We start from the raw sequence: 26554 nt of genomic DNA, 5'->3' as shown, positions 1-26554 counted from the left end.
CACTGTGGCTACATGGTTCCCCAAACCATGGAATGTTAACATCTTTGTTAACATTACCTTGTAACACTGCAGATGTCGAAGGACCATCCATGGTGCTGGACATGGCACTGAGCAGGCTGGGCCCCTCTGGAGCAGTGCCTCACAACCCGCTTTCCTAAAAGCTAGTGCACTGTAGCCTAACACAAGTGAACCTACACCAAAGAAAATTACAAGGTTTACAAGCTACCCTTACAAATCTCTTGCTTAGCAGTCAACCAGAACTGCACCAGTTTGAATTAAAAGTTTATTTAACAGATGAAGCTTAAGGCTGAACTCCACCGGAGTGCTAAAATCCAGCAGCTTCCTAAAACAGTTCCAGCTCCAGCACAGCTTAGGTGGCAAGTTTCTGCAGCCAAATCCATCATTAACTTCACTCTCTGTGTGCGTTACAGAGGTACCTCCACAGGAGGAGGTGAAAACGCAGGAGCTGCATGGGCAGCTTCAGTCTCACGCTGTGACCAGCTCTTGGGGTGACAGACACAGAACTCCAGGGAGCTCTCACCCTTCCCTTCACCACCCAGCTCCATCGCGAACACTGCCCAAACCTGAACTGTCCTTCCAGTGTCCCGTCAGGCATGGGCACAAACCCTCTCGATAACCTCAAGTTCCGACTCTCAAGGCACGTTTTAACCATGGGGTTTATAACGACCGAGAGCAGCGTCCCATACAAAGGGACCAAAGGACTGCAGGGAAACCCCCGAAGCTCTCAGGCTGGACACGGTGCAGCAGCAGTCCCAAAAGCCTGAAAACTCCCATGCCCAGCGCCCGGCCGCACGAGGGGCAGGCCCCGGATCTGCCCGGTGCGGGGAGCGGAGAGCGCACGGGTCCCGCAGCGGAAAGCTCCGGTTTTCAGGGCGGCATCTCCCAGGCACCATCACTTACCGGATTATGCAAGCGGGCCTGCAGCCGCCGCCCGGGAAACACGAGTTATGAAAGACGGGAAAATTACTCCTCGGCACAGGGAAACGGGCGGGACGCGGTGACCGGGTCCCCCGCGACGGCAGCGGGACCCCCATGGGGGCTCCGGCGGCTCCTCCCCGCGCGGGCACCACACGGCGAACCCGCTCCGCCGGGACCCGCGGCACAGCGCCTGCCCGCCAGGCGGGAGCCGGGGCCGGGATGGGGTAGGCGGGGGAGGGGTAAAAGCCGCGCGGTGAAGCCCGGCCAAACGGCGGCGCCCCCCAACCCCGCGGCCGCCCGCGCTCACCTGCGCTGCCGATTTCCATTCATGGAGCTGGGCGCAGCCGCTGGGGGCTGCGGGCTCCGCTGCTCGGCCGGGGCGGCCCCGCTCCCCTCAGGCCGCGGCCCGGCGCGTCCCCTCCGCGCCCGCAGCTCCCGCTCCCCTCAGGCCCGGAAGTTGCGTGTCCGCCCCCGCCCCCGCACGCGCCGACCCCCTCCGCGCTCCCCGCACCGCCGCGCGCGCGCGCGCCGGAAGTCCCGCCCCCGCACGCCGGGCCCCGCGCGCGCTCGCCCTTTTTTCCGGGGGCGGGGCTTCCGGGCGCGGCGGGGAGGAGGAGGCGGGGCCGGAAGTGGGCGGGAGCGAGGAGCGCGAGCCGGTGCGGTTGCCCGGCAACGGGGGCGCTGGGGCGGGAAAGGCGGCGGGAGCGGGCCCGGGCCTGCGGCAGCGCTGGGGCCTGAAGGGGAGAACTGAGGGGAGCTCCAGGCCGTGAAGGGGCTGCAGGAAACCTGGAGAGGGGCCTGGGACAAGGGATGTAGGGACAGGCCAAGCGGAATGGCTTGAACCTGCCCGAGGGGAGACTGAGATGAGCTCTTAGGCAGAAGCTCTTCCCTGTGAGGGTGCTGAGGCGCTGGCACAGGGTGCCCAGAGAAGCTGTGGCTGCCCCATCCCTGGCAGTGCTCACGGCCAGGTTGGACACAGGGGCTTGGAGCAAGCTGCTCCAGTGGAAGGGGTCCCTGCCTGTGGCAGGGGTGGGAGCTGGAGGAGCTTTGAGGTCCCTTCACCCCAAACGAGGCTGTGGTTCTGTAACTCCTCCCAGCCCGCCAAACGGACTGAACCAAACCAACCCCGATAACTGCACACGATCCTCCATTGCCACAGCAACCGACGCACTGACAGCAGGCTGCCGGTTATTGTCCCTGTTTGCAGAGGAGCCGGGAGCCTCCATGACCTGGGGCCCCTGGGTCACTGCATCAGCATCAACCCAGGGCACCCGCCTGCTCTTCCCTCAGGTTTGGCAGTGTTTGTATCCATGTTTAGCACCGCTTCGCCACAGCCGCGACACACAAACTGTCACTGAACAAGCAGAGGCTGAAGCAAGCAACGCAACTGGGGGATGCACCGAGCTCGGCACCAGCTCAGGCACTGGCGCCCTCTACCCCAAAAACATCACTTTTTGGGGTAAGAACAGTACATTGAGACTTGGCCAAGGAGGTTTGGACCTGCTACTTGTTATGGAGAAGTTATATCCCCTTCTGTCCTGGTGATGAAAGGGGCATTTCCCTCACAGAAAAGGCTGAGGAGCTATTAAAGAGCTGGGACTTTGGGCCAGCAGAAGAGGAGTTGGAGGTTCATACCCCAGGTTTCAGAATCATTATTGAAAAGGATCATCCCGAGACTGCTCGTTAAGAAGTGTCAATGTAGTTACAGATTCCAAACCCATGCAAATTGAAAGTAAATGACTAATATTCATTTCCTTGGCTGGAATCCTGAAAGGGAAGGGGAAATGTGATCCCCGAGATCAAGCAGATACAGCAGAGGGAGGCAGCTCTGCAGAACGCATATCCTTTGGAGGCAGGTGAGCACTTCTGGTTCTGCTGTAACCAGAACCCCAGGCCAGGGCTCAAATGCCAACCTAACATCCGAAACCCCGGAGCCCGACCTGTTTTCCTGGCCTTCAGACCCGGCTGCACAAGGCACCTCTCCCAGGAGCTGCAGGACATGATTTCTGTTCTGTGGTAGGACTCAGTTTACAGTAAGGTATAATACAAGGCATGAAATAAGCTATCATCCCCAAACCAGCAGCAGGATGTGTGCGGAACCCATACAAGCGCTCAGTTTGGTAGCACACGTTCTGAATGCTACAGTGCAAATCATCTAATGAGGACGCGTCTTTAGCAAGAGCTTCCTTAGAATTGCTTAGCGTTATTCAAACCCCAGTTAGAGCTCAGCTGCTAAATAATCCATCTTCTATAGGTACCTCAATGCACGTTTGCAAGGTGAAGCACAAGTGGATGGGAAACAGCCTCCAGTTTGGGACCCTATGACACAACTGTAAGCTGTTAGCATTGGAGAGGGCTGGGATGCTTGCATAGGATTCCAAAGCTGAGAAAGGTAAAACAAGAGAAACCCAGAGGATCAGGATTAACCCCAGTCCAAAAGGGATACAAAATCTGTCCACTTAAAGCACTGTGGAGCCAACAGCCTTTTGTAGCCCCAGAGCACACAACATAGCTGGAAAAAGAGTGTATTTTGCTGCAGGGTCTTGCTATCTGATGACCCAAGGAGCTCAACTTATCCTCAAACAGATACATTCTAATAAGAAGCAGAATTGGCTCCCATATTTCAAGAAGTTTTAAGAGATACCCGTTCACGGAAGTGTTTCCCTCATTATGGGATGGGGTTTAGATCCTCTGCAATACCTGATGCGATCCAGCTACAGTCAGCGCTTCCCCCTCAGTCTCCAAGCCTTTACCAAGGGCTGGGGCTATGCATGAACCTTCCCCACGCAGTCTGACTCAGGAGGGTCACCCCAACGTGTTCACATTGCTTTTATTTAGGTCTTCTGCCAACAGTTACAGGGTAACAGACACTTGGGACCGCAGAGTCAAAGTTGCAAGCAAAAACCAGGACCAAGGCAAAAAAAAAAAAAAAAGAGAGAAATCCACAAAGGCAATCAAATCAAATCAAACCAAATCAAATCAATATAAATACAATGTTCTGGAGCTCTTGAATCATACTGTTTTCTTTAATAAAGAGGTGGTTATGATCTTACAGGATTTTCTTTTTTGGCCTAATCCAAGGATTTTGTTACTCTTCACCAGTCTCAATTCCACGCATACAAAAAGGAAAATTGATATCCGACCTTTCAAATATAAGCCTTATTTTCTTAATAAAATAAGTTTTGTGCTGCTGCTTGTTCAGGAAGCACTGTACATCAACTGTCCACATCTATTTAACAAAGGGACCATACAGAGCTCAAGCAAAAGCCAAACCAAAATAACCCACAAGGAAAATAACAACCCAAACAGAGCGTCTCGTAAACACCCTATGTACAGTTCAACACTTGCTCCTATAAAGGAGGTACGAAAGGGGCTAGAAATTGAACACAAAAGCACTGGAGTCCTGCAAATTTTCTTTCACAACTATTGAAGTGCAAATCACTCAGGCAAGATATGGATTTCACTTGGTTATTGCTCTCTTCTGTCTGGCTTTCTCTTCCTGAAAGGATCACATTCTTTTACGTCAAGCTAACTTTTCCAAGAAGAAAACTTTCCGCGAGGCAACGCTGAATGCTCGGGCTTTTGGACACTCAAGACATCAGGTCTTATGCTTGTGAATACCAGAACACCCTGACCGCCCCTGTAAGTTTTGGGGAAAGGGTTGCTCTGCCCTCTCCCCCCCATTATACTCACACAGAAGGGACTCAAACAGCATTCAACAGCTGACGGGTAAATCAAAGTTACTCCTCTTCCCACAAAACGGCAGGCACCCGGAGATGCTTCCAGTTGCAGAAGGAACACGTGCGCATGGAGAAGGCAGAGACTGGGGAGCCATCCGGGATGTCCATGTGGGGTTTGTGGCTTTGTGTTTGCAACTACAGATCCTGATATGTATCTGGGTTAACATCTATCCGCTACGGGTAGCAAAACGCACAGCACCTCAACATGCAGTTACTCGTTTGCATCTCGGACAAGAAAAGGGCAGAAATGCTGAATGCTGGAGCCGTGTCGAAGGTACAGTGCATAGTCCATTATACAAAACATGTGGGTAACTCAAACCCCTTCTAAATGTCTTCAGAATGGAAACAGGGTTTAAAGGGCACAGCAGCTACTGAGTTTGGCTTTTTTGATTCATTCAAACCCAAGAAAACCCAACGCAGAGGGTGAAATAGGGGCAGAACACGATCTGCAAGTCAACAGCTGAGAGTTTCAGAAGCTGTGAAGCTGTCGCGCAGTTAAAACGCTGTTAAAAGTAGGTGCTACATCAGCAAGTCTTCATTCATAGTTTTCTATGAACAGCCACCTTACAAATGAGTGCAAATCTTAAAGGTCCATTTTACATTTCAAGTCTCAAGGTTACAAAAAATCGTTACAGAGCAAGAAGCTGTTTCTGTAAATGCCCACACTGTCTCTTTTCAAATGGTTAAAAATGGCACGTGCGATGCCACAGCTACGAAAAGACATTTCAGAATCCTAAACCCAACTAAAACACGAAAATAAAACACTAGAACCCAAAATACCTTTGCCCCTCGCTGCCCAACAGCAGCCAGGGGCTTTCCATCGTAATGCTGGTGAACAAACTGATTTGCAGAGAGAACCTTGACCTCAACCCCGATCTTATCCTTACTGAGGAGCTTTCTAACACCAGGTGAGTGGGTACAGCCCCTCTGGGATCATTTTGCTTGCAAGGAACATGAGCCAGAGTTCTGAGGATGAGATGGAGAGGTGCTGAATTTGTGTCACTATGCAGGCACTTGTGTACAGGAATGTAGGCTTCTCATGTTGGTGCTTAGTGTTGATGTGTTCCCTACTCTCTAAAAAGCCTTCCTAAGAGTTTGCTACCCTACTGACCACGAATAGTTCCTGGTCTCCCCCCCGTCACCTTGCAGATATACAGCAGTGGAGGTTGACACAAGGTGCAAAGGAGAATACAAACAAAATACTGTCGTCTTGAGGCAAAAGAACTGGACTGTGCTAAACGCAGGCTCTTCACAGAACGTGGCATCAGTGGGCTCAGCACTTAGTTTGCATAGCATATTGATGTCTTCACTTTTCACAAACACGGTGCCCGAAAAAGAGAACGGGTTGAGTGAACTCCCACTGCTGGGACAGACCAAGGGGCCAACATGACCAACGTGGCTCTTTTCATGAAGGCAAGTTTAAACATCAGGAAGTACAAACCAAAAAGGTGTGCTTCTCTCCACGCGTACTGACATGGGGCAGTGCCTGCGGTGGATCTGCCTCGGAAACGCGCTCATGGCTGGCAGGAGAATGATTGCGCTTCAAGCTCTTCCCTTGAAGAGCGCGGGAGGAGCATGCACGTCATTTGCTCTCTTGCAGGAAGCACTGTGCACGCGTTCATGTAAATAACCCAGATAATCTGCCCACATGGCATTGGGAATGAGTTGCTACTACTGCCCCACTGTGCACAATGGCCGTTCTGTGCGGCAAGACGAGTCTGAAAAGCAGTCACTACGTTACTGTTGGGGAAAAGGCTTTTTTTTCTGTTACAGACACAACTCAGTAGGAGTTTCCCCCACGACAATAACAAGGATTTCATCATTCTGACTAAAGGAACAACCCTGGTGTGCTTTCAGAACAAAACAAAACCCCTGCGCATGAGATCAGTGACACCATGACACAAAGAGCAGCAAAACCTAGCAGCAGAGGTGGGGGGGGGACAGTTTGGAGGTGCTGGATTTGGGGTACATGGTACTCCGGGAAGCAGCCGACCCGGGCAGACATGTGCTGAACGCACATGGGAGGTGGGTGCCGAGGAGCACCCAGCGCTGCGCGGACTGTGGTTGGTAACACTCATGGGACAGGGAACGTTGGAAACCTCTGGTGGGAGCGCAGAGCCTCGGGAAGCGTGGTGATGTAAACTCTGACAATGTTAATGACTCGTGTGGTTTGGCAACAGACTCGGTCTCGTATAAAAATAATGTTTAGTAAAAAAATCCCGGTGTCCGTCATAAAAATTCAGGGAAAAAGAAAACCAAAACAAAAGGGGGAAAACAACCGCGAGTGATTTCTGTCCTCATGGGATGAAGATGCCCCCATTTGTCAGAAACAGTTTTAAATAACAAGTAGTACACTGGAAAACAAAAAATGGGTCAGCAGCCATTAAACGTGTCCTGTGTGAAAGTGCAACATCTTTCAATGGAGTTTAACCACCATGAGGTTGTGATCTAACATAAACTGCAACTTAGGACCATAGAAATCAACTCCTTCTGATGGAAATATGGACCACCATCAAGACAAGATTACTGTTTTCCTCACAAGATTAAAAACATGGAAACTTTGCAGCATCATAGTAAGGCACTCACCCATGGAAAAGTCTGGACTGTTGCTTCAAACGGCAGCAGCTAACTAGCTTTTAACACAAGGAAGACAGTTCTCAGTTCCGAGCTAAGTGCTAGGGTGCCTTACATTATACAGGGGGGAATTATTCAGGGGGCGGGGAACCGTTAGTGTTAGAAGTCTCCTATAAACTAGTTGGTTTCTTTTATTTCCCCTTAACCCATTAAAGCATCTCATATTCTAAAATATTAGTTTTATAAATCTAGTCTTCTGTTTTAAGGCTCTAAAAATCCCCTCCCCCCAACCCACACAAAAAATACCTACCAGCGCCTGGTGGGCAACGGAGGACCAAATCCGCCAGTTCACAGTCAGGAGTCTATAGTATTGCATCTATCAATGACAACCTGCGCCCGCCTCCCGGGAGGAGCGTTCTCCCTTCCTCGAATGCCTTCGTGTGTTTGGTCAGGTCAGAATTTTGCAAAGCCCGAAAAAAATGATCAAAAAAATAGCCATCGGTTTCTTGCGATCCTCCAGAGGTGTTGGCTCTTCCCTGTCCCGTGGTGCTGGTCTCCTGCCTCGACTCGACGCTGCCTGCCCTGCAGTGATTTCTCATTGGAAAATAAACAAGGTGTCCCGATGCTTCCTTTTTTGTATGGCTCCTACAAATCTGAAAGCTTTCTTGAGTGAGGTAACAAAAGGCTTTCAAGCAAAGTACATGGTACGTAAAGTGTCCTGATGAACCTGCACAGCCTTCGCCAAGGCCTGGGGGTCTCTGCCGTTGCTCTGTCCAGATATATGGCTGCCCTCACCACTGAAAATCAAGGAAAACAAGGTGTAACTATTTCGTATTTCCCCTTCCCCCAGGAACGCGGAGAAAACCCCTTGGAGAGCAGAGTCTGGCAGCACAGGAAGGCATCTCACCAGTGTACAGAGATGCGGTGCGTGCCAGCTACTGTGCTTGGCACTGCAGAGATTCCAGTACCCCAAGGTGGCTGGTAATGCTCACACACCCCAGGGATGCTCCTCCAGGCCGAGGCTTAGCTTGGGGTGGGATTTAACCCTCCTTTAGCCCCAGTTCCCCCTAGGCCGGGACCTAGAAGGATGCAGCTATGTGCAGGTCTCCCCCTTGAGCGAGGGTCTGCTGCAGCACTGCTTGGATTCACTGAACACCTCTGCGGTCTGAGAGCCCCTCACCTATCGTGCTCCTTGTCCACGAGGTGGTACCGTGCTCTGAACGCCACCAGTCGCGCGTAGTACGCCGGGGCCGGGATGGAGACGGAGCGGGTGCAGCGCACGTAGGTATGGCACAGCTGGTACGTGAGGATCTGCAGCTCATCCGCGGTGAACCGGTTGTCATCCCAGAGGACATAGTAATGGGATGGCCGGCTCGTACCCTGGGAAGGAGGGGGGGCAGCATGAGAGGTGCTGCCTTGCGTCCTCATCATCCCCTCCCCAGCCAAATCAACCCGTCAGCCAGCCTGCTCAGGACAGATGCCTGTGCTTCCCTAGTGTGAGAACCCCGCATGCACGCAGGCACCAAGAGGCAGGAAAGCCCTTAGCACTGATGTGCAAACCAGCATTACCGCCACTGCCCCGTGCCCATGCCCTGCCACTGCCCAGCCCACTGCACCGCACCAGCTCCTCACGGACCCAGGCCAGCTCGCGCTGTCCCTGCAGGAGGAGAGGAAGCCAGGAAGCCTCCCCTGCGGAAGCAGCTGTGGATTAAATGAGTGCAATTTTTGCAGTACAGTCTCTGACTAATCTTGGCTGCCTGAAGGAAGGCAGCTGCAAAGCAAACCAGCTCTCCCGCCCACAGCCAGACAACAGGTCCCTGCTGACAACCAGGCGCCCCAGCGAGCCCGGCACGCTCAGACACCAGCTGACAAGCTGCTGAATTGGCCACTCTGAAGGAGGAATATCTCATTAGAGAGATCCTTGGTTCCAAGAGATAACAAGTATGTGCCATATAATGCAGCAGCAGGGCAGCCCCGGCACCGGCTCACCAAAACCACCGCAAGGGCAGCTTGGATGGAGCTGCTCTTGTCTCTGGAGCTGCAGGGAGCTCTGACAGGGCTGGGTCAGATGCATGAGAGCACAGCCTGCAACAACAGCCAAAGAAAACCAGCAGCACCACAACAGCCAGCTCTGCAGCACAGTACCTGAATGCCTGCGTGACTGCACAGGTAGAAGTCAAACTCAAAGGGGTGGGTGATATTTGTATCCACTGTTGTTCCTGCTGGGATGTTCCCACTCTTCCCAATCTACAGGAAATAGAGAGAGAGATCCAAGCACTGCAGAGTTTGGTTATTTCCAGCTGCCTAGAGCACCATCTGTACGCGCTCACGCTGCACCAGGGCCGCAGTGCAGCATCCCCATCTCAGCATCTCAATTTGAGAGCACTATGCAGAGGTGCTCCCGAGCACTCCAGCAGCAGCTCATCCTGCTCTGCTCCCTGCCCCCACAGGCTTGCTGGCATTTCCTGCAAACATTAACACCAGGCATCACCTGGAGACAGAGCAAACAGCATCAGAAGGAAAGCAGGCAGCTGAGAGCCGGGCACTGGCTCATCCTGCTGCAGAAATGAGGATCAAGTGAGCAGAACTCTAAGGATCCATACAGAGAGCATGCCAGTCTCTTCCAGGAAATACTGGGGCTTCTGCACCCTGATCAAAACCCGTCCTCAGTTCCCAAGATTTAATCTTCATGCTCAGGTAGAACCAGAGTTTGGTTAGATCGGATCTAACCACTCAATTTAGATCAAATCTAGGAAAAGCTACAGCAACTGATGCTACTGCACAGCATACACAAACAAGCTGTGAGCAAGCAAGGGGTTATTCATCCTGTCACGTCAGCGGCTACAGCTATCACCAAAACAACAGATGTTTTCAAGCTGACAGAGGCTATTTCCAGAGAGCCACCAGGATCATCAGCACCCAGTAACTCATCATAACAGCAAACAGCTGTTTGGGTTTCTGGAAGCAGCCTAATCCTCATGGATGCAGGACCCAACCGAGCAGCACGTTTCAGTCAAGCAGGAGCTCTCTGCTGCCAGTGGTGAGCTTTGCCCTCGGCGCAGTCAGGGCTGGCTCTTCTTAAGAGATGCGGTGGAATCGGCCTCCCACAACCCTGGCCCCCTGTGGCCCTCACCCTCTCGTTCTTGTCTGCACAGAAGAGACGGGTGTGATGCCTCTTCTGGACGACGATGTAGGTGATGCCAGGCTGGTAATCCTTTTCCAGTTTGATGCAGGCATCTCGGATCGCTAGGAGCTCATAGTGAAGGATCTGGAGAGACAGGGGGCATGCAGGGTGAAGGGACACACAGGCACCCAGGCACCCCTAAGGGAGCCAACAAGGATCTGAGGGGTCCTCACCTGCGGGAGCTGTCCCTCGGGAACGCCATCGCGGTAGAAGATGATCCTGGTGGGTTTGAAGCGGGTGGATTTGTAGAACTGGATGAGGAGCTCCCTCACCATGTAGGACAAGTCCTCAATGATCTCCTGGCGAGGACGCTGCACACGCACCGTGGCACAGTACCGGCTGGGGTGGGCGTCCATGCTGCCCACAACCTGCAGTGACAGAGGCCAGGGCCACAGGTTACAACAGCAAGGATGGAGGTGACACGGGATGTTCCCAGCCTCTGCACACTTCCGACACCCACAGCTGGCAGTGGGCAGAGCACCCAAGCTCACAACAGATGGGACAGTGAACACTGTACAGGCAACTAGAGCCCAAAAGGGACATCCCCGGTCATGGCCACATCCTGGGTTCACTCTGCCATGCCCTTTGCAGCATTTATGGGAATTTCCAGGGAGACAACTTGGGTGGTGCCACCCAGTGGCTGTGGGGGCTGCTGCTGCTCTGCCCCAGCAGGACAGGGCAGGGCAGGGACCCCTTCCACTGGAGCAGCTTGCTCCAAGCCCCTGTGTCCAACCTGGCCTTGAACACTGCCAGGGATGGGGCAGCCACAGCTTCTCTGGGCACCCTGTGCCAGCGCCTCAGCACCCTCACAGGGAAGAGCTTCTACCTAAGAGCTCATCTCAGTCTCCCCTCGGGCAGGTAAAAGCCATTCCCAAATGGAGCTCTAGGGTCTGGGCGGCACCATTGGAGCTCATGTGCACAACAGAAATGTTTCCTTTGGCTTCAGCCACGGACCCCCTTCTATTGTCCAGTTAACAGCACACCGAGGACAAGATCAAGGCCATGTGAAGGCGCTGCCCCCCTCCTCCCCTGCAGCTTCAAAACGGCTCTCGTGAAAACGAAGATAAAAAAAGCCCCGCCGTGGTCCTGCACAGCAAAACACAGAAGATGTTTTCAGAGGAGCAGCGCTGCCGCCAGGAAACAGCCTGTTCTGTCCCACCCACACCTACAGCAAAGAGCCAAAAGCATTTCCCAACCCCTGCTAAGGAAGAAAAAACCCACTCGTTCCAAAGAGGCATTCACATGCCAAGGAAAACCTGAGCTGGGAGCCCTGGAAAGTTAAGAACTTAGTAGGAAAATGCTGACGTGCTTAATTGAACCTGACACTCTCCCTCACTGTAACAACGTCCTACAGCCTGGCGAAGGGCACGAGCTGCCACCCGGCCCCACCAGCATGCCAGTGGCACTTCATGGATGGATGCTCATTGCTCATTTGAGGTGAAGGCAAATCCTCCTCCCCAAAAGGCTCAGAAGAAGCCCAGTTTCCCCCCATCTCCAAAGCCCCAGCTCTCCCAGCTGGGGAAGGTCCCTCCTAGGGCTGCACTGAAGGATGGGGATGCCCAGGGATGACTTCAGGGGGCACCGTGGCAGCACCCAGCTCCCCTCACACCCTGTCCCTGTCTGACAGCACTCATGGGGTCCAGCACATCACCAGCCCCACCTGCTGGCAGCTGCCAGCTCTCCCAGTGGTTCCCCAAACCCGCAGCAGAGGCAGGATGGGATCAGGGACCCCTCTCCCCAAGAGCAGGATCAGAACACCCAAAAGAGCATGGGACTGCCTCAAGAAGTGTCACCACAGGGACCTCATGGGACACACGAGTCCCATTCCAGCTCCTGCATCCCTGCAGGGCTCTTGGGCACTGAGCCTGGCTCCGGACAAGGAACTTACAGCCGTTATGGAGGGTTTCTTCCCATCTCCTGCTGGCGGGTGAGTGACATCGGCCCCAAGGAAGATCACCGGCTGCTGAAAGACAGCAGAGCTGGTGGGAGAGACAAGAAAGGAGCAGTCAGGCATCTGGGGCCATGTCAAGGTGATGCACAGCCCAATGGAGATGAATGGATCACACAAGTAACATCTCCTGACTTCCAGGCTCTGGCCTGAGCACATCAGTAGCTCATTACAAGGCGAGACAGGCTGAAAACCTCCATTTCAAAGAGCTACTTCACACAGCCACCCACAGGCTCCCTCTTCCCCAGGCAAATCCAGGCAAGCAGCACCGCCAGGGACTTGGGAATCAAGTCCCAAAGCCATGAGAGGCAGGAGCCGAACGCACCGCTGGTGAGGCACAAGGATGTTGTTGATCCCCCCGAGCTTCACATTGATCTTGAGGCAGAGGTTGGAAAGGGTCTGCGGGGAGGTTTTCACCACGTTCTTGACCTGGACACACTGCGTGGCCATCCCCAGGAGGGTGTCCCCAACACGCTTCACCTCGGCTGCGGGCAGAGGAAGCAGATGAGCACAAGGCAATCAGCAACATGCCGCTGCCAGCAGCATCCTTGGAAACAGGGAGAGAAACCCCAGCAGGAGCAGCAGAGAGGGGAGGGCCCCCTCCTCTCCCCGCTCGCCCCAGCCCCACACGCACCATACACCGGTGTCTTCCCTGGCAGGATGACAATGATGAGCTGCAGCCCTGAATAGGTGTTCTTGAGGTGTCGAAACATGGGCTCCACGCTGTCTGCACCCTGGGCATATTTGCAGAAGCAGGGCTGGCCTTGGATGGGCATCCCTGCGTCCTTGGAGATCTTGCGCAGCTGGTCTGTGAAGTTCCTGTGCCCGGGAGGAGAAGCAGTGAGCCCGGAGCAATCCTGCGTGGCACTGAGCGAGAGGAGACCCCCGGCTGGAGCGGGTCAGGACAGACACAGGGACATCACCTGCGGCTCTGCAGCATCCAGCAAGTGCATTGGTGCAGGAAGTGCAAGACCAGCACTTGTCAGAGCTGACCTGTCCCCTCTTGGTGTCCTCCTGCCCCAGCACTGACTCCTCCTGAAGTGGTGGGGCTATCAGCCATCCTCTGTTGGAAGGCTGAAGACGGGGGAGCAAACCTGCTCATCTCCAGGTGATTTGCCAAACCAAACCAAAGTGCTCAGCCACACTTTGGGTTTTTGGATAACCAAGGATAAATCTGATGCAGAGAGAGCTCAAGGGAGAACAGGGCTCCCAGCTCTGCCCCAAAGGAGTCAGAGGAGGAGTGCAGTGTCTCTCCCCGCTCAGTGTCACTTTGCTAACAAAGCAGAGAACATCTGAGCTACCAAAGCTTTTCAGAAAGCCTCACACTGCTCTGTAATAAAACCCCATGGCAAGTCAGGATGTTTCCTACATGAATTACAGTATTTCAGACAGACTATGGGGGAACTTAATTCAACATCCCTTACAACCCCATCTCTCTGAGGGGATCCAGCTTAGAAGAGTTCAATCCAGCTTTTGGGCTGGCAGTATCAGATCACAATGCTGCAGCTACCTGATGCAAAGAGCAGATCGAGGAGAGCCTAGCTGTCAGCTCACATGTGCCAATGCGCTCACCCCACCCTGGCAGGCTCTGTGACGGCTGTTTGCAGCCAGCATAAACAGTGAGGCTCCCTGGATAAACTAACAGAAACAAGACTGAACACCCAAGTGTGAACCCAGATCAAACTTGTACCACAAGCAATTAATTCAGCTGCGTACACATCAGCTATTAGTGATGGAGGATGTGCAGCCCCAGGCTGGGAGCAGCAGGGTGGGACCCCACGACCCACAGCTCCCCCCACCCGCACGGGCTGCCCCTTTCCTTACTTCAGCACCTCCTCTCGACACTGCTTCTGTGGGGCAAAGCAAGCAATGGCCCAGACTTTGATCTCAATGCCGTTGTAGAACTGCTTCCCTCGCATGTCCCACACGCCCTGGTTGGGAGTTGCAATGGCCCGGTTCTGCAAGGCAAGCAGACAGTCAGAGCACTGCCCCAGGGAGCACGGGCTGTGGCTGTGCTCCCCATCGCCAAGCCACACGCCCTCACCAGCTCCCTGCCCTGCCAGGGTCAGCCATGGGCAATTCCCCATCTCAGCTCCTCAGCAGTGATGGAAAATTCACCCAAGCTGCTTGCCCTGAGCATCCCTCTCCCCTTCAGCTCACCCCTCTGTCACTGACTCTTGGTTACTGCTTTCACAACACTTATATTGATAAAACAACCCCAAACCCCAAGCCCTGTGATAAAAAACTCCTGCTCTACCTCACACACATGCAGGTAGCACAAGTTTTGCTCAGAAACAATATTTTCTGGTGTGAGGGCCTCTCTCTGCACAACACAGCTCAGCACCCAGGCAGTGCAGCCCTGCTTACCCTGCCTCCGTACTGCAGGATGGGTGCTGGCAGGACCCTCCCTGTCACCTCCGTCATGTCATCCTTAACCTTGATCCCAAACTCTTGAATGTATGGATCCAGGTTGTAGCTGGCGTTCTTCATCTGCAAAGGGAAGAAAAGGCCATAGGAAGGAGTGAGACCAAATGCTGCATCCCACACAGCTTCAGCTGGCACCTCAAGTCCTGGTCCCTACAGAGCTGCAGACCAGCTCTGTAAAGAGAGGGCAAGGGGTTTAACACAAAGGCTCAAACCAGACCGGCCCATGGGGGAACCTCATTTTTGAGCACACTGATCAATGCAGAGCAGAGCTAGGTTTGCTTTCCCCTGCCTCACCCCCGGCTGACCTGCAGACAGGGCTCCCGTACCACAGCCCCACAACACAGCCCCCACATTCACCCACAGCCAGGGTCATTTCTCTAATTTGTTTTCCTATTTTTAGTTCCAGCTCCCTTTGGATCAGGTTCCATTAGCGTGAATTTGCTGTACACGAGTTTCCACAGTCACTTGGAGCTGGGCTCCCCTATGCATGTGTCCATTACCCCCATGCAGGCATCTCTGACCAGGGATTCAGTGGGAAGAGGGGAATAAACCCAAGCCATTAATCCCACCAGCACCTCCTGAGCAGGCTGCAGTGCTCCAGCGCAGAGCAGCTGAGGAGCAGGACCACAACAAGGTGCATCACAGACATGGTGCTGTACCCGCTACCAGAGCCACAGCCCAAACACCATCCCTCCCATCCCTCGTGCCACGTACCAGGCGACTGATTTCCTCCTGCCTGTCTGGGGCAGACCTGGCTGTTGCCTTTATCATGGTTGACGTCTGATTGTCTGTGAGCTTCTTGATGCACCGCTGGCCTGCCACGATGTTACACACCTGCATGGCAGGGGAGAGACAGCAGCTTCGTGTTAGGGACAGGCGAGACATGGGGGACCACTGCTGAGCTGCCCCATGGGCACAGCACTCAGGCCCTGCAGCCAGCCCCAAACCAGCCTGAAGCTCTTGCCAAGTCAACACTGAGGCAACTCGTGCTCACAACACATGAGCTGATACTCACCTCTAAGGGCAGGTACGTGTGCTTCTGCTCCTGGCCAACCTGGAGACAGGGGAGGTGGGGGTATTTCAGCTGCAGGTTGTATTTCTGCTTGAAGTACTGAGCCACTGTGCACTCCACTGTCTGACCGCTCTCCAGCTGCAGGGGAAACCTGGCAGAGGCAGGACACGAAGGTGCACCTACTCAGAGCAGACACTTCCAGAGCTCAAGCACTACTTACTCTGGCTGGGAAGAGAGGGAACAGGCAGGCTCCCACCCCGAGCTACCATACAAGAATAAAGAGCACAACAGGGGTATTTTCAGAAATGGAGTCAAGAATACTCTGCCCCCAGTGTGGGACTCGGGTCCCTAAATAAAGCCCTCCCTCACTAATCCAGCTCATGAGGGCAAATGTTTAGTGCAGGACATGCCACGCACGCCGCTGTCAGGTACATAAGTACAGCACACTGGCACTCTGGAGGACTTCTGTGCTTGGTGCCCTCCCTGCCAGCCAAACTGAGCTCCGTGTTAACCACCCCCTCCGGGTACAGGGCAGCGGCTCCAGGGTGGGCAGAGCCAGGGGGGCAAGAAGGCTGCATCCCCCTTCAAACCCACAGGAATCAGGGCTGAGGGGGTGCTGTGCTGCGCACACAACCAGGGTGCGATACCCAGCACCAGCTGTCTGCAGCTCCATAAGGAGCTTGGTGAAAACGAAGAACTGACCCAATAATCTTTAGGGAGGCCAAAACGGGGAGAGCCAGCCCAAACAGCCTGGTGAGACATCGAATCCCTCCTGCACTCACAAAGCCCCAGGGCTGGGACCCAGGGATGCTGGAGCACCAGGGAAACGGGGTGCCTGGGGTGACACACGCATGAACCCCATGAGATACACCTGGAGACAGGGTTGGGCAACAGGAAACGTGGCTGTGGCCACGGAGGCGTCCCTGCTGCAGAGGGGGCTCCGAAGCCTGGCAGTGCCGGCCAGAGCAGGCACCACTGGTTTGGGAATGGGCCAGTGCTTGGGTTTGTACAGCACAAGCCAGGATTTCCTGCTGTGCTTCTTTGTTTGGGGTGGTTTTGTCCTGTTGCAGGGAGCAGGGCAGCCCCTGACACCAAGGGGTGCCCTGGCCCAGCCTGCTCCCTGGCACACACACACGATTCCAAGGCAGGGAATCACTTTGTCCCCTGCCACAGCTTCTGCTGTGGCAGAGTCTAATTTAAGAAAGAAAAAACCCCAAACTCAAAGGTAAAAACTAGGACAATTCCTGGCACGCCAGCTCCAGCCCACTGCAGCATGCTGCCTGCCGGATAAAGCATCCTCTGCTCTCCCACTGTCCCCTGCATCCTGCTCGCCTTCACCACAGCCCACAGTGGCTGCAGAGCCCCAAACACATCTCCTTTTGCCATTGCAGCCCTTCCCTAACGACACCAGCAGACGCCAAAAAGAAGAGCAGCTCAGATTTTTCCAAGGGCAGCTTCCCACCCTCCTTACGTCTGGTGGCTGGCCGGCCGCCGGGTAACGTTACACACGCGGTATTTCCTCTTCATCTGCCCACAGTGGGTAACCTCCACTTTCAGACCTGATGTGAGACAGGGAGACACAGCAGAGTTCAGGTCTGTTCAATGCGCAACTCCCGTTCCCCCCATCACCGCAGGGGCTCAGTGGGAGATGAGCCACAGGCAGTGTTCTGGGCAGCATCCAGCTGGGGACGGGTCCCCAGTGCTCTACCTTTGATCTCCTTGGTGAAACGCACTCTCTGCGAGTCCGTCAGGGGCTTGGGCTGCTCGTCGATGTTCCGGATGTCCAGGACCTCGCACATGAACTCGATTACAGGCTGGGCTTTGTAGAAGGCGGTGGCCGACACTGCAGGACAAACAGCACGATGCGTCTCTGCTCTCCCCCAGCAGATGGACCTGGCCAAGCCTCGGCTGGATCCAGCCTCCCCCAACACACCCAACCCCACCACTGCAGCTCCCCAGCATGAATAAATACATCACCATCAATGTTGAGCATCATCTTCCACATGGCAGGCCTGACCGACTGGTGGAAACCGAACCAGACCTCCCTGCCGCCTCCCAGGGGGTGGTAGTAGCCTTCGGGAGGGGAGAAGAAGGAGCGACCCACAGGAGTGTACCTGCAACCCAGGGCACACCAGGTCAAACAGCGCTCACCAGCAGCGACCAGAGCACCCCCACAGCCCCTCTGAGCCATCGCCTGCACCTTCTTTTGCAGGAGCACCCAGAGCAGCACGGCCACCTCCTCCCAAAGACCATCAAGGCCAGTCCCAGCCACAGCAGCCCGCCCCCTTCCTCTATGCACGTACCTCATGGAAGCCAAGTGCCTCATGGCAACATCCAGTGCCTGGACGGACTCCAGGGGGACGGGGATCTGCCCGCTGACCAGGGCCTCGTGCAGCATGCGCCAGCTCACAATGGCCATCCATTTGATAGAGACCTTAAATATCCTGTCCTTGCCTTCCCCCGGGATCGTCACCTCAAAGTCAACCTGCGTGCAGAAGGGAAGGGGAAGCGATCACAAGGGCCTGTAGGGCCAGGCCAAGGGGAATGGCTTTAACCTGCGCAAGGGGAGACTGAGATGAGCTCTTAGGCAGAAGCTCTTCCCTGTGAGGGTGCTGAGGCGCTGGCACAGGGTGCCCAGAGAAGCTGTGGCTGCCCCATCCCTGGCAGTGTTCAAGGCCAGGTTGGACACAGGGGCTTGGAGCAAGCTGCTCCAGTGGAAGGGGTCCCTGCCAGTGGCAGGGGTTGGAGCCGGACAAGCTCTAAGGTCCCTTCCAACACAAACCAGGCTGGGATCCTATGATTATGGCACCCCCGCAGGCACAAGTGGAAGGGGTCAGGTTTAGTTTGTCCCTCCCAGACTGCAGACAGGTCACACTGCCAGCATGGGGCTTATCACCCCTTCTTACCCGCTCGTTTCCAATGGGTAAGGCTGTGACAGTGTAGATGTTCTTCTTCCCATCGTAGACTGGCTTTCGGTCGCCGAAGATCTGTGGTTTGAAGTGCTGTACCATATACTCCACAACTTCCCTACGCAGGTGAGGGGGCAAAAAAGAGGGACAGGAGGAGAGAAGGAACAGGTTCATTTTGCTGGTTTCTTTACAGCCTGGTCCCTTCTCAGGGCACTGCTGAGCCGTGGGGCACCAGAGAGCAGAGCTGAGTCCCCCTGGGGCAGGAGGGCCTTGGCCTTGCCCTGCTTGGTTCATTGGCTTCAGCACACACAGGGTGGGAGGGGACAGGCAGAGAACAGGACATCAAAAGGAAAACAAAGAACAGAGAAGTACATCATGACCCAAGGTCTGAGCTGCTATTTTTAAACTAGGGATCATTGCCAAAATAGCACAGCTGCTTTGAAGAAGCAGGGACAGGACCTCCGAGGCTGCCAGGGGCAGGAACCAGCACTGCTGCACAAACACGGCTGGTGGGGTCCAACCACACGTGGGCACTGGACATCACCTGATGTCACCCTGATGGCTTCCACTGGTGAAGACAGAGACAGGCACTTATGGAGTCTCCACAAGGAAACTGGCAGCAGGGAATGAGTGCCAAAACCTCTAATACTTGCCTTACCTGTTGACTCTGCGTGGGCATTTGTCGGGCTTGATATCCACTTCATAATGATACACATCAATCTTGGGAATGTCCACTTCAAAGTAGTTGGCCAAGAGCTTGATGGGCTTCCCAACAGTTCCTATCCCGGGCCGACGTGGCGCTTGGAATACCTGCTGCAAGGGGGGCAGGTATGCGCCTGCAGCTGCGAGGAGAGAGCCGGTCAGGAGGGCAGGCACACAACGCAGTCACAGCGCTCTGCATCACCGCATCCGAACCAGGAGGTCTCCCCCTTACTGCTCCTGGCAGGAGGTGGTGGTGGCAGAACTTGGACCAGCACAGCTGGAAACAGCTTCCCTGAGACCATCTGGCAAGCGACGACCCCAGCCGAGCTGTCCAAGGGCAGTGCCAAGCCCCGGCTCTGCTGTGCCGTGCAGACGTCAAACCATCCTCCAGCACAGAAGTAAGCCCTGCTTTGCCTCAGGGAAAGGAACTCACCCAGGACCATGGGTGGCAGCAGTACAGACCTTCAGAGGACAGGGGACTCCTGACCACAGGCACACCCATGTCCCGGTGCACTTCCCTATGAATTATGAGGGGCAACATAAAACCAAACCCAAATCCCCACTTCAAGCAGCACAGCCCCAAACCCATAAAGAGGGCAGTACACTTTTTTCCCCAAGGCCCATTAAACAGACTAAGGAAGCTCTGGAGATGCAGGGCTGGGTACCAGTGCCCAGCCGTGGGGCTGAGCTGTGTTTCTGACCTGACAGCACCCTTGGACTCCAAGGTACCTTATAAAACAACCCCAAAGAAGCGCTCAACACCGCTGCTCTCAGAGGCGAGATCTGCCCTTCCTGCGCTGGTCCCACTCTTCCCGTCTCCTCCTACCCCAGTTTCCATCTTCTGCTGCCTCTCAAACCCCATGAGGCCTCAGCCAGCTGGGCCGGGTGCAGGGAGCGCAGCGTGGGGGTACTCGCCGCGCTCCATCTGGGTGGCCAACTGTCCACGTCAGCCCCGAGCAGCGTCCCGGCTCCCATTCCAGCTCCTGAACACATGGTGCTCTTCGCACCCCTTGCTCCCATCCACTTGCTTTTTCAATCCAAATTTCAGCTCCAGGCTAAAAATATCAGAAGTGGAGAACCAGAAGAGCAGCAAAACTGAGCTCCAGATCTGCTTTTCACTTTTGCACCCCATCTCTGCAAGACTCTTCCTGCTGATGGAAGGCCAGCAAGGGGATGGGATAAGCCCTGGAAGCACCCAGGGGCTGAACTTCCCATAAAGCCACAAGCCCGGGAACCCCGAGCCTGGGGTAACCTGGCCCCAGCATCTCCTTGGACAAGGCAGGATGGGACTTGGAGCAGTCCAAGGAGTAAGATCGGGATCTCCACAGGCACAAGCAGTCCCCCCGGCCCCAACCGGCTGCACCACGCTCTGGGGGCAGCTCATGGTAATAAAGCGGCGCTCAGAGGAGCTCCTCACGATGTAACTCATGTCCCCACATGACGAGCATTCCTTGGCAATGGCCAGTCCTGGCTGCAAGCTGCTGCATCCTGAAGTGATGGTTTGCAATCGGAGGCATCTGCCAGCGCTGCTGAAGCCACCACTCCCAGCCCTGCCTCTCGAGTGAGAAACCAGGCAGCAAACTTGCAAGAGCTGCGGAGCACAGCCCCTCGCTGCTGCCTTCCCTGCAACCACATCACAGAACCATGCCATGGTTTGGGTTAAAGGAACCTTAAAGTCCATCCAGCTCCAACCCCTGCCACGGGCAGGGACCCCTTCCACTAGAGCAGCTTGCTCCAAGCCCCTGTGTCCAACCTGGCCTTGAACACTGCCTACAGCCCTGGCACTGCTTCGGTCAGCCCCCAGAGCCCCTCTGGATGCTTTGTGAATGCAAAGCCTGACAATGAGGATCGTCAATCACAGAGGAAGGAGTCGGCCTCCAGGACCACAAAATCTGGCTCCGGAGCTTGATGAGAGCCACGAGCTACTACGAACAGGAGGCAGTGTAACAGGGCAGCCGGGCTGGCTGGAGCAGCACTGCCATGGCAGCGGGATGCTCTGCAGAGGCCAGAGGAGGACACAGGAGCAGCGCTGAGCTCTGGGCTGCCTCAGAGGGGTTTCTTTTGGTGACAGCACACACAGAGTCCTCGAATGCGATGAGAACGGGCAGGCACCGTGGCAGCCCAGCCCCAGGCTCGCTGCAGGGCTTGCGCCAGCCGCCTGGAGCTCACCCAGCAAAGCAGGGAGCAATAATGACTCTTCCCTTCTAAATCACTTCCAGACCCAAAAAGCACAGCCTGGTGCAGTGCTGCCTACCCAGGACACGGCTGTTTGTAAGAGTGGTGACATGGCATCAGCCAGCACAGCGAGGGGGACCGGGGCTGATGCTCAGTGCCTGATGGGAGCTGCAGGATGCGACTGCGGCTCTGGCCTGGCCTTGGCTGCTTTAGGCCAGGTGGGAGAGATCCCAAAGCCCTTTGGTGAGCACGCAGGGTGGGCTCACCCCTGACCACACCGGGATGCTCAGGGTCCCCCAGTGACCTGCCTCAGTGCAAGTCCTCCCAAAAGCCACCCTCTGCCCGGCTCGGAGGACGCCGAGGCAGGCACAGCACAACAAAACGTGCCAGTTCCCTTTGATAGGAGAAAACTCCTTAAAACCCACCCAAACCACCCGCAGACGGGGGGGAGGTTCCTGCATATCTGGACTCTCCATGGCGAAGCTGTAGAGGCTCCCACTTTGTCATGTAAATGCGGGCGGCCGGGGGCTGGAGGGGCAGTGCTGTTCCTGCGCACAATGCGGGCAGCGAGCGGGATGAAATCCGCCTGCCATGAGAAACGCAGCGGCCCGCGAGAAATCACAGGCTTTGGCACACAAAAGCCGTGGCCCGAGGACGCGCCGGCGGCGGGAGCATCCTCCCCGTCCCTCCTCAGCTGGGAAGCGCCATGGGGCAGAGCTGTCTGCCAGGGCAGCGCTGCCAAGGTGCAAGGGCGGTTGGGGGAATGAGCTCTGGACTACGCTTTGTTGCTGTTATTTATGGGAACAGCTGGGGAACACGACCCCACTGCCCAACAGCTGCCTGCGCCCGGTGGGACGGCATGAAATTACCATGTCATTGAAATCCTCCCCAGCGCCGCATTGAGGCGAGGGGCCACGGGAACGGGGCGAGACAAAAGGGAGTTTGATTGCGGCGGCGGCAGCGGGTCTGCGACGGCCCCTTCCCCCCAAAACACAGCCAGGAATCCGAGGGGAGCAGCACACACCAAAGCCACCGGACACACAGAGCTCCCTGCTCGACCCGAGCCACCTCCAGCCCTAAACCAGCCCCAGAAACCCACCTGAGAAGTGAAAAGCCCCCATCAGGAGGCAAAGCAAGTGGCAGCAGCAGAAGGCAAGGCAATGGCAAGCGGGATGAGCAATTGGCTTTCCCAGTCTCCAGGCTCAACATCTCCAGTCCCGCTGGCTCCAAGTGACTGATGCTGTCCCGCAAAGCCCAGACTTCCAAAAGCACCACCTTATCTCTGCCAACCCAGGCATCGCACCGGCTGCCTGCTCCTTCTCGAGTCGCCCTGAGCACAACCAGGTTCATGCAGCTGCGGGGGCTTTTTGGTTCAACGCTACACTGAGTTCAGGTAGTTCATGCCCACATGGGGCAGAGGGCTCTGGCTGCATTAAATCCATCCTGTGCACCAGAGTCCATCTTCTGAGGGAAAACCTGAGCTGCTCCTGCCCTGCACTGTAGTAGCTGCACAGAAGAAATGTGCCACAACGGGCTATAATCTGATTTACTACAATGCTTACTTCTGAAAACAAGATAGCTCTTCGTATCTTCGACACCAAGTGCTGCAAAGGGCATTGCTGTGTCGTGTCAAACCTCAACTTCCCACTTGGGAATCACGGGGGACAAACTAAAGTGTCAAGTTAGAAACCTGCCCCGACACAGGACCATGGAATGAACCCACAGATGCTGTGACAGAGCATAGCACAGAAGTAAGAGCATCACCACCTCCACGGCATCATTCCCTGGGATCACAAAACAGCCCCTTTGGCTCCAGGGAGAGCAGTGTGGCGATGCCAGCAGCACGGACACAGCTTTGACCCATGCTGGCATGAGCCAGCCCATGCCCAGCAGCTCTATATACCCCTTTCTGGTCCCTCTGATGGGGTTCGAGAAGCACCCAGCACCATGACTGCCATCACCTCTGGTGACCCCACCACGCTGTGTGACCCCGTACCGCAGCCGTGCCTGGCCTGGGGGCAGGCTGACACCCCTCCTGCCTACCCACGGGGTCTCATTCTGCTCCCACACACATCCAGGCAGCAGCCCGGGCCGTGCAGAGCTGGGAGCAGCAGACAAAGACAGCCCCGGTGCCAGAGGGGACAGGACAAAGGCAATGCCAGCTCCTCTCCGTGTCCCAGCACCGTGGGCAGCCCTGCAGAGCCTCAGGCTGGGGTCTCCGGTGGTTAGAACCCTCCTGCAGCTCCACCACAGATCACCCTGCCGAAAGAGCAGCGCTTCCTTGCCTGGTTTGGCTTCTTTTTAGCATCTGCCATCTTAATAACGTCTCTGTTTTGTTCGTCCTGGGGTTAAGAGAGAGGCTGCACAAGTGTTCAGAGATAACCCATACGTGCCGTGCCTCCAGGCAAGGTGCTGCTCCCAGCTCTGCTCCTTGGTACAACCCCATCCCAGAAACAGGCACATGCGATTTCATGTTTCCTGAAGATAAAGAGACCCAACAGACGGAACAGCTTCGGGGGTTTCGCCGCGTTGAGCACAGGAAGACATCGGTTAAGATTAACAGCATTTGGGAAGTTTGGGAGGGAGAGAGGAAACTAAAAGCTGGGGGGAAATGAGTTTAGTTTTAAAGCCACTGTACACACGTGTGCCCTTGAGCTCCCTGAGCAGTGCCTGTGGGTCACAGCATGTCCCATGTTCCCCACTGCCTTTCCAGGTATCTTCAGGCCGGGCACATCCAGGCACATGCTGGATTCCTGCTTTATCCACCTGACCTGTCATAGTCCAACATCATCAGAGCTCATCCAGGAGCCTCAGACCTGCACCTGGAGTCCATCAGCAGGCAAAGGGATGCTAAGGCAGCGTGGGATCTGCAGTAGCTCCTGCAACACAGGGAAAACATCTCCCCTGGATGCAGGGGAACATGGGTGGGAGCAGACATCCCGCAGGCAGATATGGGGAGGAAAGGGGAAACTGCCAAGAGAGCAGAATCCCTGCTCCCAGCACAGCCCCCCATCAGTGGAACTGAAACCCAAACCCATCCCCATCCCATCCAACATCTTACAGCACCTTAACAGAGTAAGCGAAGGCTGGTAGGAAGGCGCCGGCAGCGCTATCTCCACTGCCCCACTGCAGCAGCCCCACTATCGCTCCGAGGCACCAGCAAAGCCCATGACGCCAAATCACAGCTTCCCAATGCCAATAAATCAGCCCCAAGCACAAAGCGCCGGCAGCCAGAAGGTAGCAGAGACGCGAAGAGCTCTCCGTGCCGCACTTTAAATGCCATGCGGAAGGACCCACGCTCGGTTGTAAACGTGCACAACTCTGTCAAAAGCTCCCCACGCCAGCGCGTTACAGCAAGACAGGGCAAGAGATCCCCGGTGCCCATCGCTCCCATCTGCCTCATTTTAGGCATCAAATACCTCCTGCAGCACCGGTTCGCGATGCCCACATCGGGCACGAGAGCAAGGCCGGGACCGGGAGGGTGCATTTCGAGGAGCAGCGCTCCCAACCCCGCAGAACGAAGCGGTGCGAGGGGGTGCGGAAAGCGCCAAGCGCTGGTCCCGACCGCAGCCGGGTGCGTGGAGGCCGGGGGCACCCGGGGTGACTCCGGAGCTCGGCCCTCACCGGCAGCCGGGCACGCACAGCCCCGGCTCCGCGCATGCCCCGGCGCGGGGCGAGGACCCGCTCGGTGCTGTCACGACGCGAGCATCGCCGCCACCACGCAAGCTCCCGAGCACCGCGCCGGGGGCGCGGGGAGGATGGGGAGCCGGGGGGGAGGATGGGGAGCCGGGGGGGAGGATGGGGAGCCGGGGGGGAGGATGGGGAGCCGGGGGGGAGGATGGGGAGCCGGGGGGGAGGATGGGGAGCCGGGGGGGACGATGGGGAGCCGGGGGGGACGATGGGGAGCCGGGGGGGACGATGGGGAGCCGGGGGGACGATGGGGAGCCGGGGGGGACGATGGGGAGCCGGGGGGGACGATGGGGAGCCGGGGGGGGAGGATGGGGAGCCGGGGAGGAGGATGGGGAGCCGGGGGGGACGATGGGGAGCCGGGGGGGACGATGGGGAGCCGGGGGGGACGATGGGGAGCCGGGGGGATGCTGCCGCCCTGTGCACAGCAGCCCCTTTGCACCAGGGTCGCGCAGCGCTCTGGGGTACCCCACACCGCAACCAGGCACGACCCCGGCCCTGTCCCCCCGCCTCGGCCCCGCACGGGCCCCTCTGCTCCCCCCCACCGCACGCCGGTACCGCACCATGGCCCCCGCCGCTCCCCAAAGCATCGCCCCCCACTGCACCCCCCCCGAGCCCCCAATCTCCCCGTTACAGACCCCCGGCCCCTCGCAGCGGGGCTCCCCGGCCCGCATCGTGCGCCCGCCCGCCCGCCCGCCGCTTGCAGCCTCCCTCAGCGCACGCTGCTCACTCCTCACCCCCGGTGTCCTCCCCCCCGCCCCGGTACCTGCTCCCGAGGGTCCCGCTTCCATCCCATCCACGCGGGCGCCGCTCCGAGCCGGGGGCCGCGGGCAGGGGCCGTGGCCGGGCAGGGCCGGGGCCGGTTCCTCACCGCCGCCCGCCGCAGCCGCCTCTGGCCGCGCCACAGCGCGCACGCGCCGCCGCCGCCGCCCGGCCCCGCGCCCAACAAAGGCGGCGCCCGCCGCGCCCGCCGCCATCTTGGGCCGCCCCGGGGTTGTCCCCGGCGGGCGACGGGCGCTGGGGGGGGACGGGGGTGCGCGGCCCCGCGGGCGCTGGGAGCCGAGCCGGGGCCTGCCCGCTGCTCCCCCCGCACAGCCGCGGTGCTGCGGTTATCGCCCCGCGTTCGGCTCATTCTGCGCGGTGCTGCGGGCCCGGCTCAGCCCCAGCCCCGTGAAGCGGGGCCAGAGCACCCCGGTTCTGTGAGGCGGGAGCTGGCACAGCGGGACCAACCCAGAGGGCATGGAGCGGCTGCGAGGG

At 56.7% G+C, this 26554-nt stretch overlaps 3 protein-coding genes across 4 annotated transcripts in view; 1 reads left to right on the top strand and 2 right to left on the bottom strand.

Annotated features, from left to right (window-relative positions):
- The window catches only part of LOC133267507 (protein argonaute-3), a 28190-nt gene extending 26870 nt beyond the window's left edge, over window positions 1–1320 (bottom strand). Inside the window, exon 1 of one of the 2 annotated variants that reach the window (XM_061449817.1) lies at window positions 1247–1320. In XM_061449817.1, the coding sequence (XP_061305801.1) occupies window positions 1247–1265 (19 nt within the window). In that variant the 5' untranslated portion in view covers window positions 1266–1320. Of the gene's footprint in view, window positions 1–921; window positions 940–1246 lie in introns of those variants that run through there. The other variant, XM_061449819.1, reaches the window with a different exon arrangement.
- PSMB2 (proteasome 20S subunit beta 2) overlaps window positions 1–26554 on the top strand; it is a 155693-nt gene that overhangs the window by 35995 nt on the left and 93144 nt on the right. The gene's annotated exons all lie outside the window — the stretch shown is intronic.
- Window positions 3744–26199, bottom strand: LOC133267509 (protein argonaute-1). The gene is made up of 19 exons (XM_061449820.1): window positions 26064–26199; window positions 19392–19575; window positions 18731–18851; window positions 18128–18309; window positions 17802–17938; window positions 17533–17667; window positions 17296–17383; window positions 15828–15975; window positions 15527–15646; window positions 14753–14875; window positions 14210–14343; window positions 13020–13204; window positions 12711–12870; window positions 12326–12416; window positions 10611–10805; window positions 10387–10521; window positions 9399–9500; window positions 8434–8633; window positions 3744–8050 (listed from the first exon to the last, which is right to left on the bottom strand). The coding sequence occupies exons 1-19, from the start codon at window positions 26086–26088 to the stop codon at window positions 7942–7944; spliced, it is 2574 nt and encodes an 857-aa protein (XP_061305804.1). The 5' UTR covers window positions 26089–26199; the 3' UTR covers window positions 3744–7941.

Source organism: Pezoporus flaviventris, unplaced genomic scaffold (genome assembly GCF_033815535.1).
Source record: "Pezoporus flaviventris isolate CSIRO_AGI_PZ_B2104156 unplaced genomic scaffold, CSIRO_AGI_Pfla_v1 ptg000008l, whole genome shotgun sequence".
NCBI classification, from domain to species: domain Eukaryota; kingdom Metazoa; phylum Chordata; class Aves; order Psittaciformes; family Psittacidae; genus Pezoporus; species Pezoporus flaviventris.
This window is presented reverse-complemented; position numbering and strand designations above follow the sequence as displayed.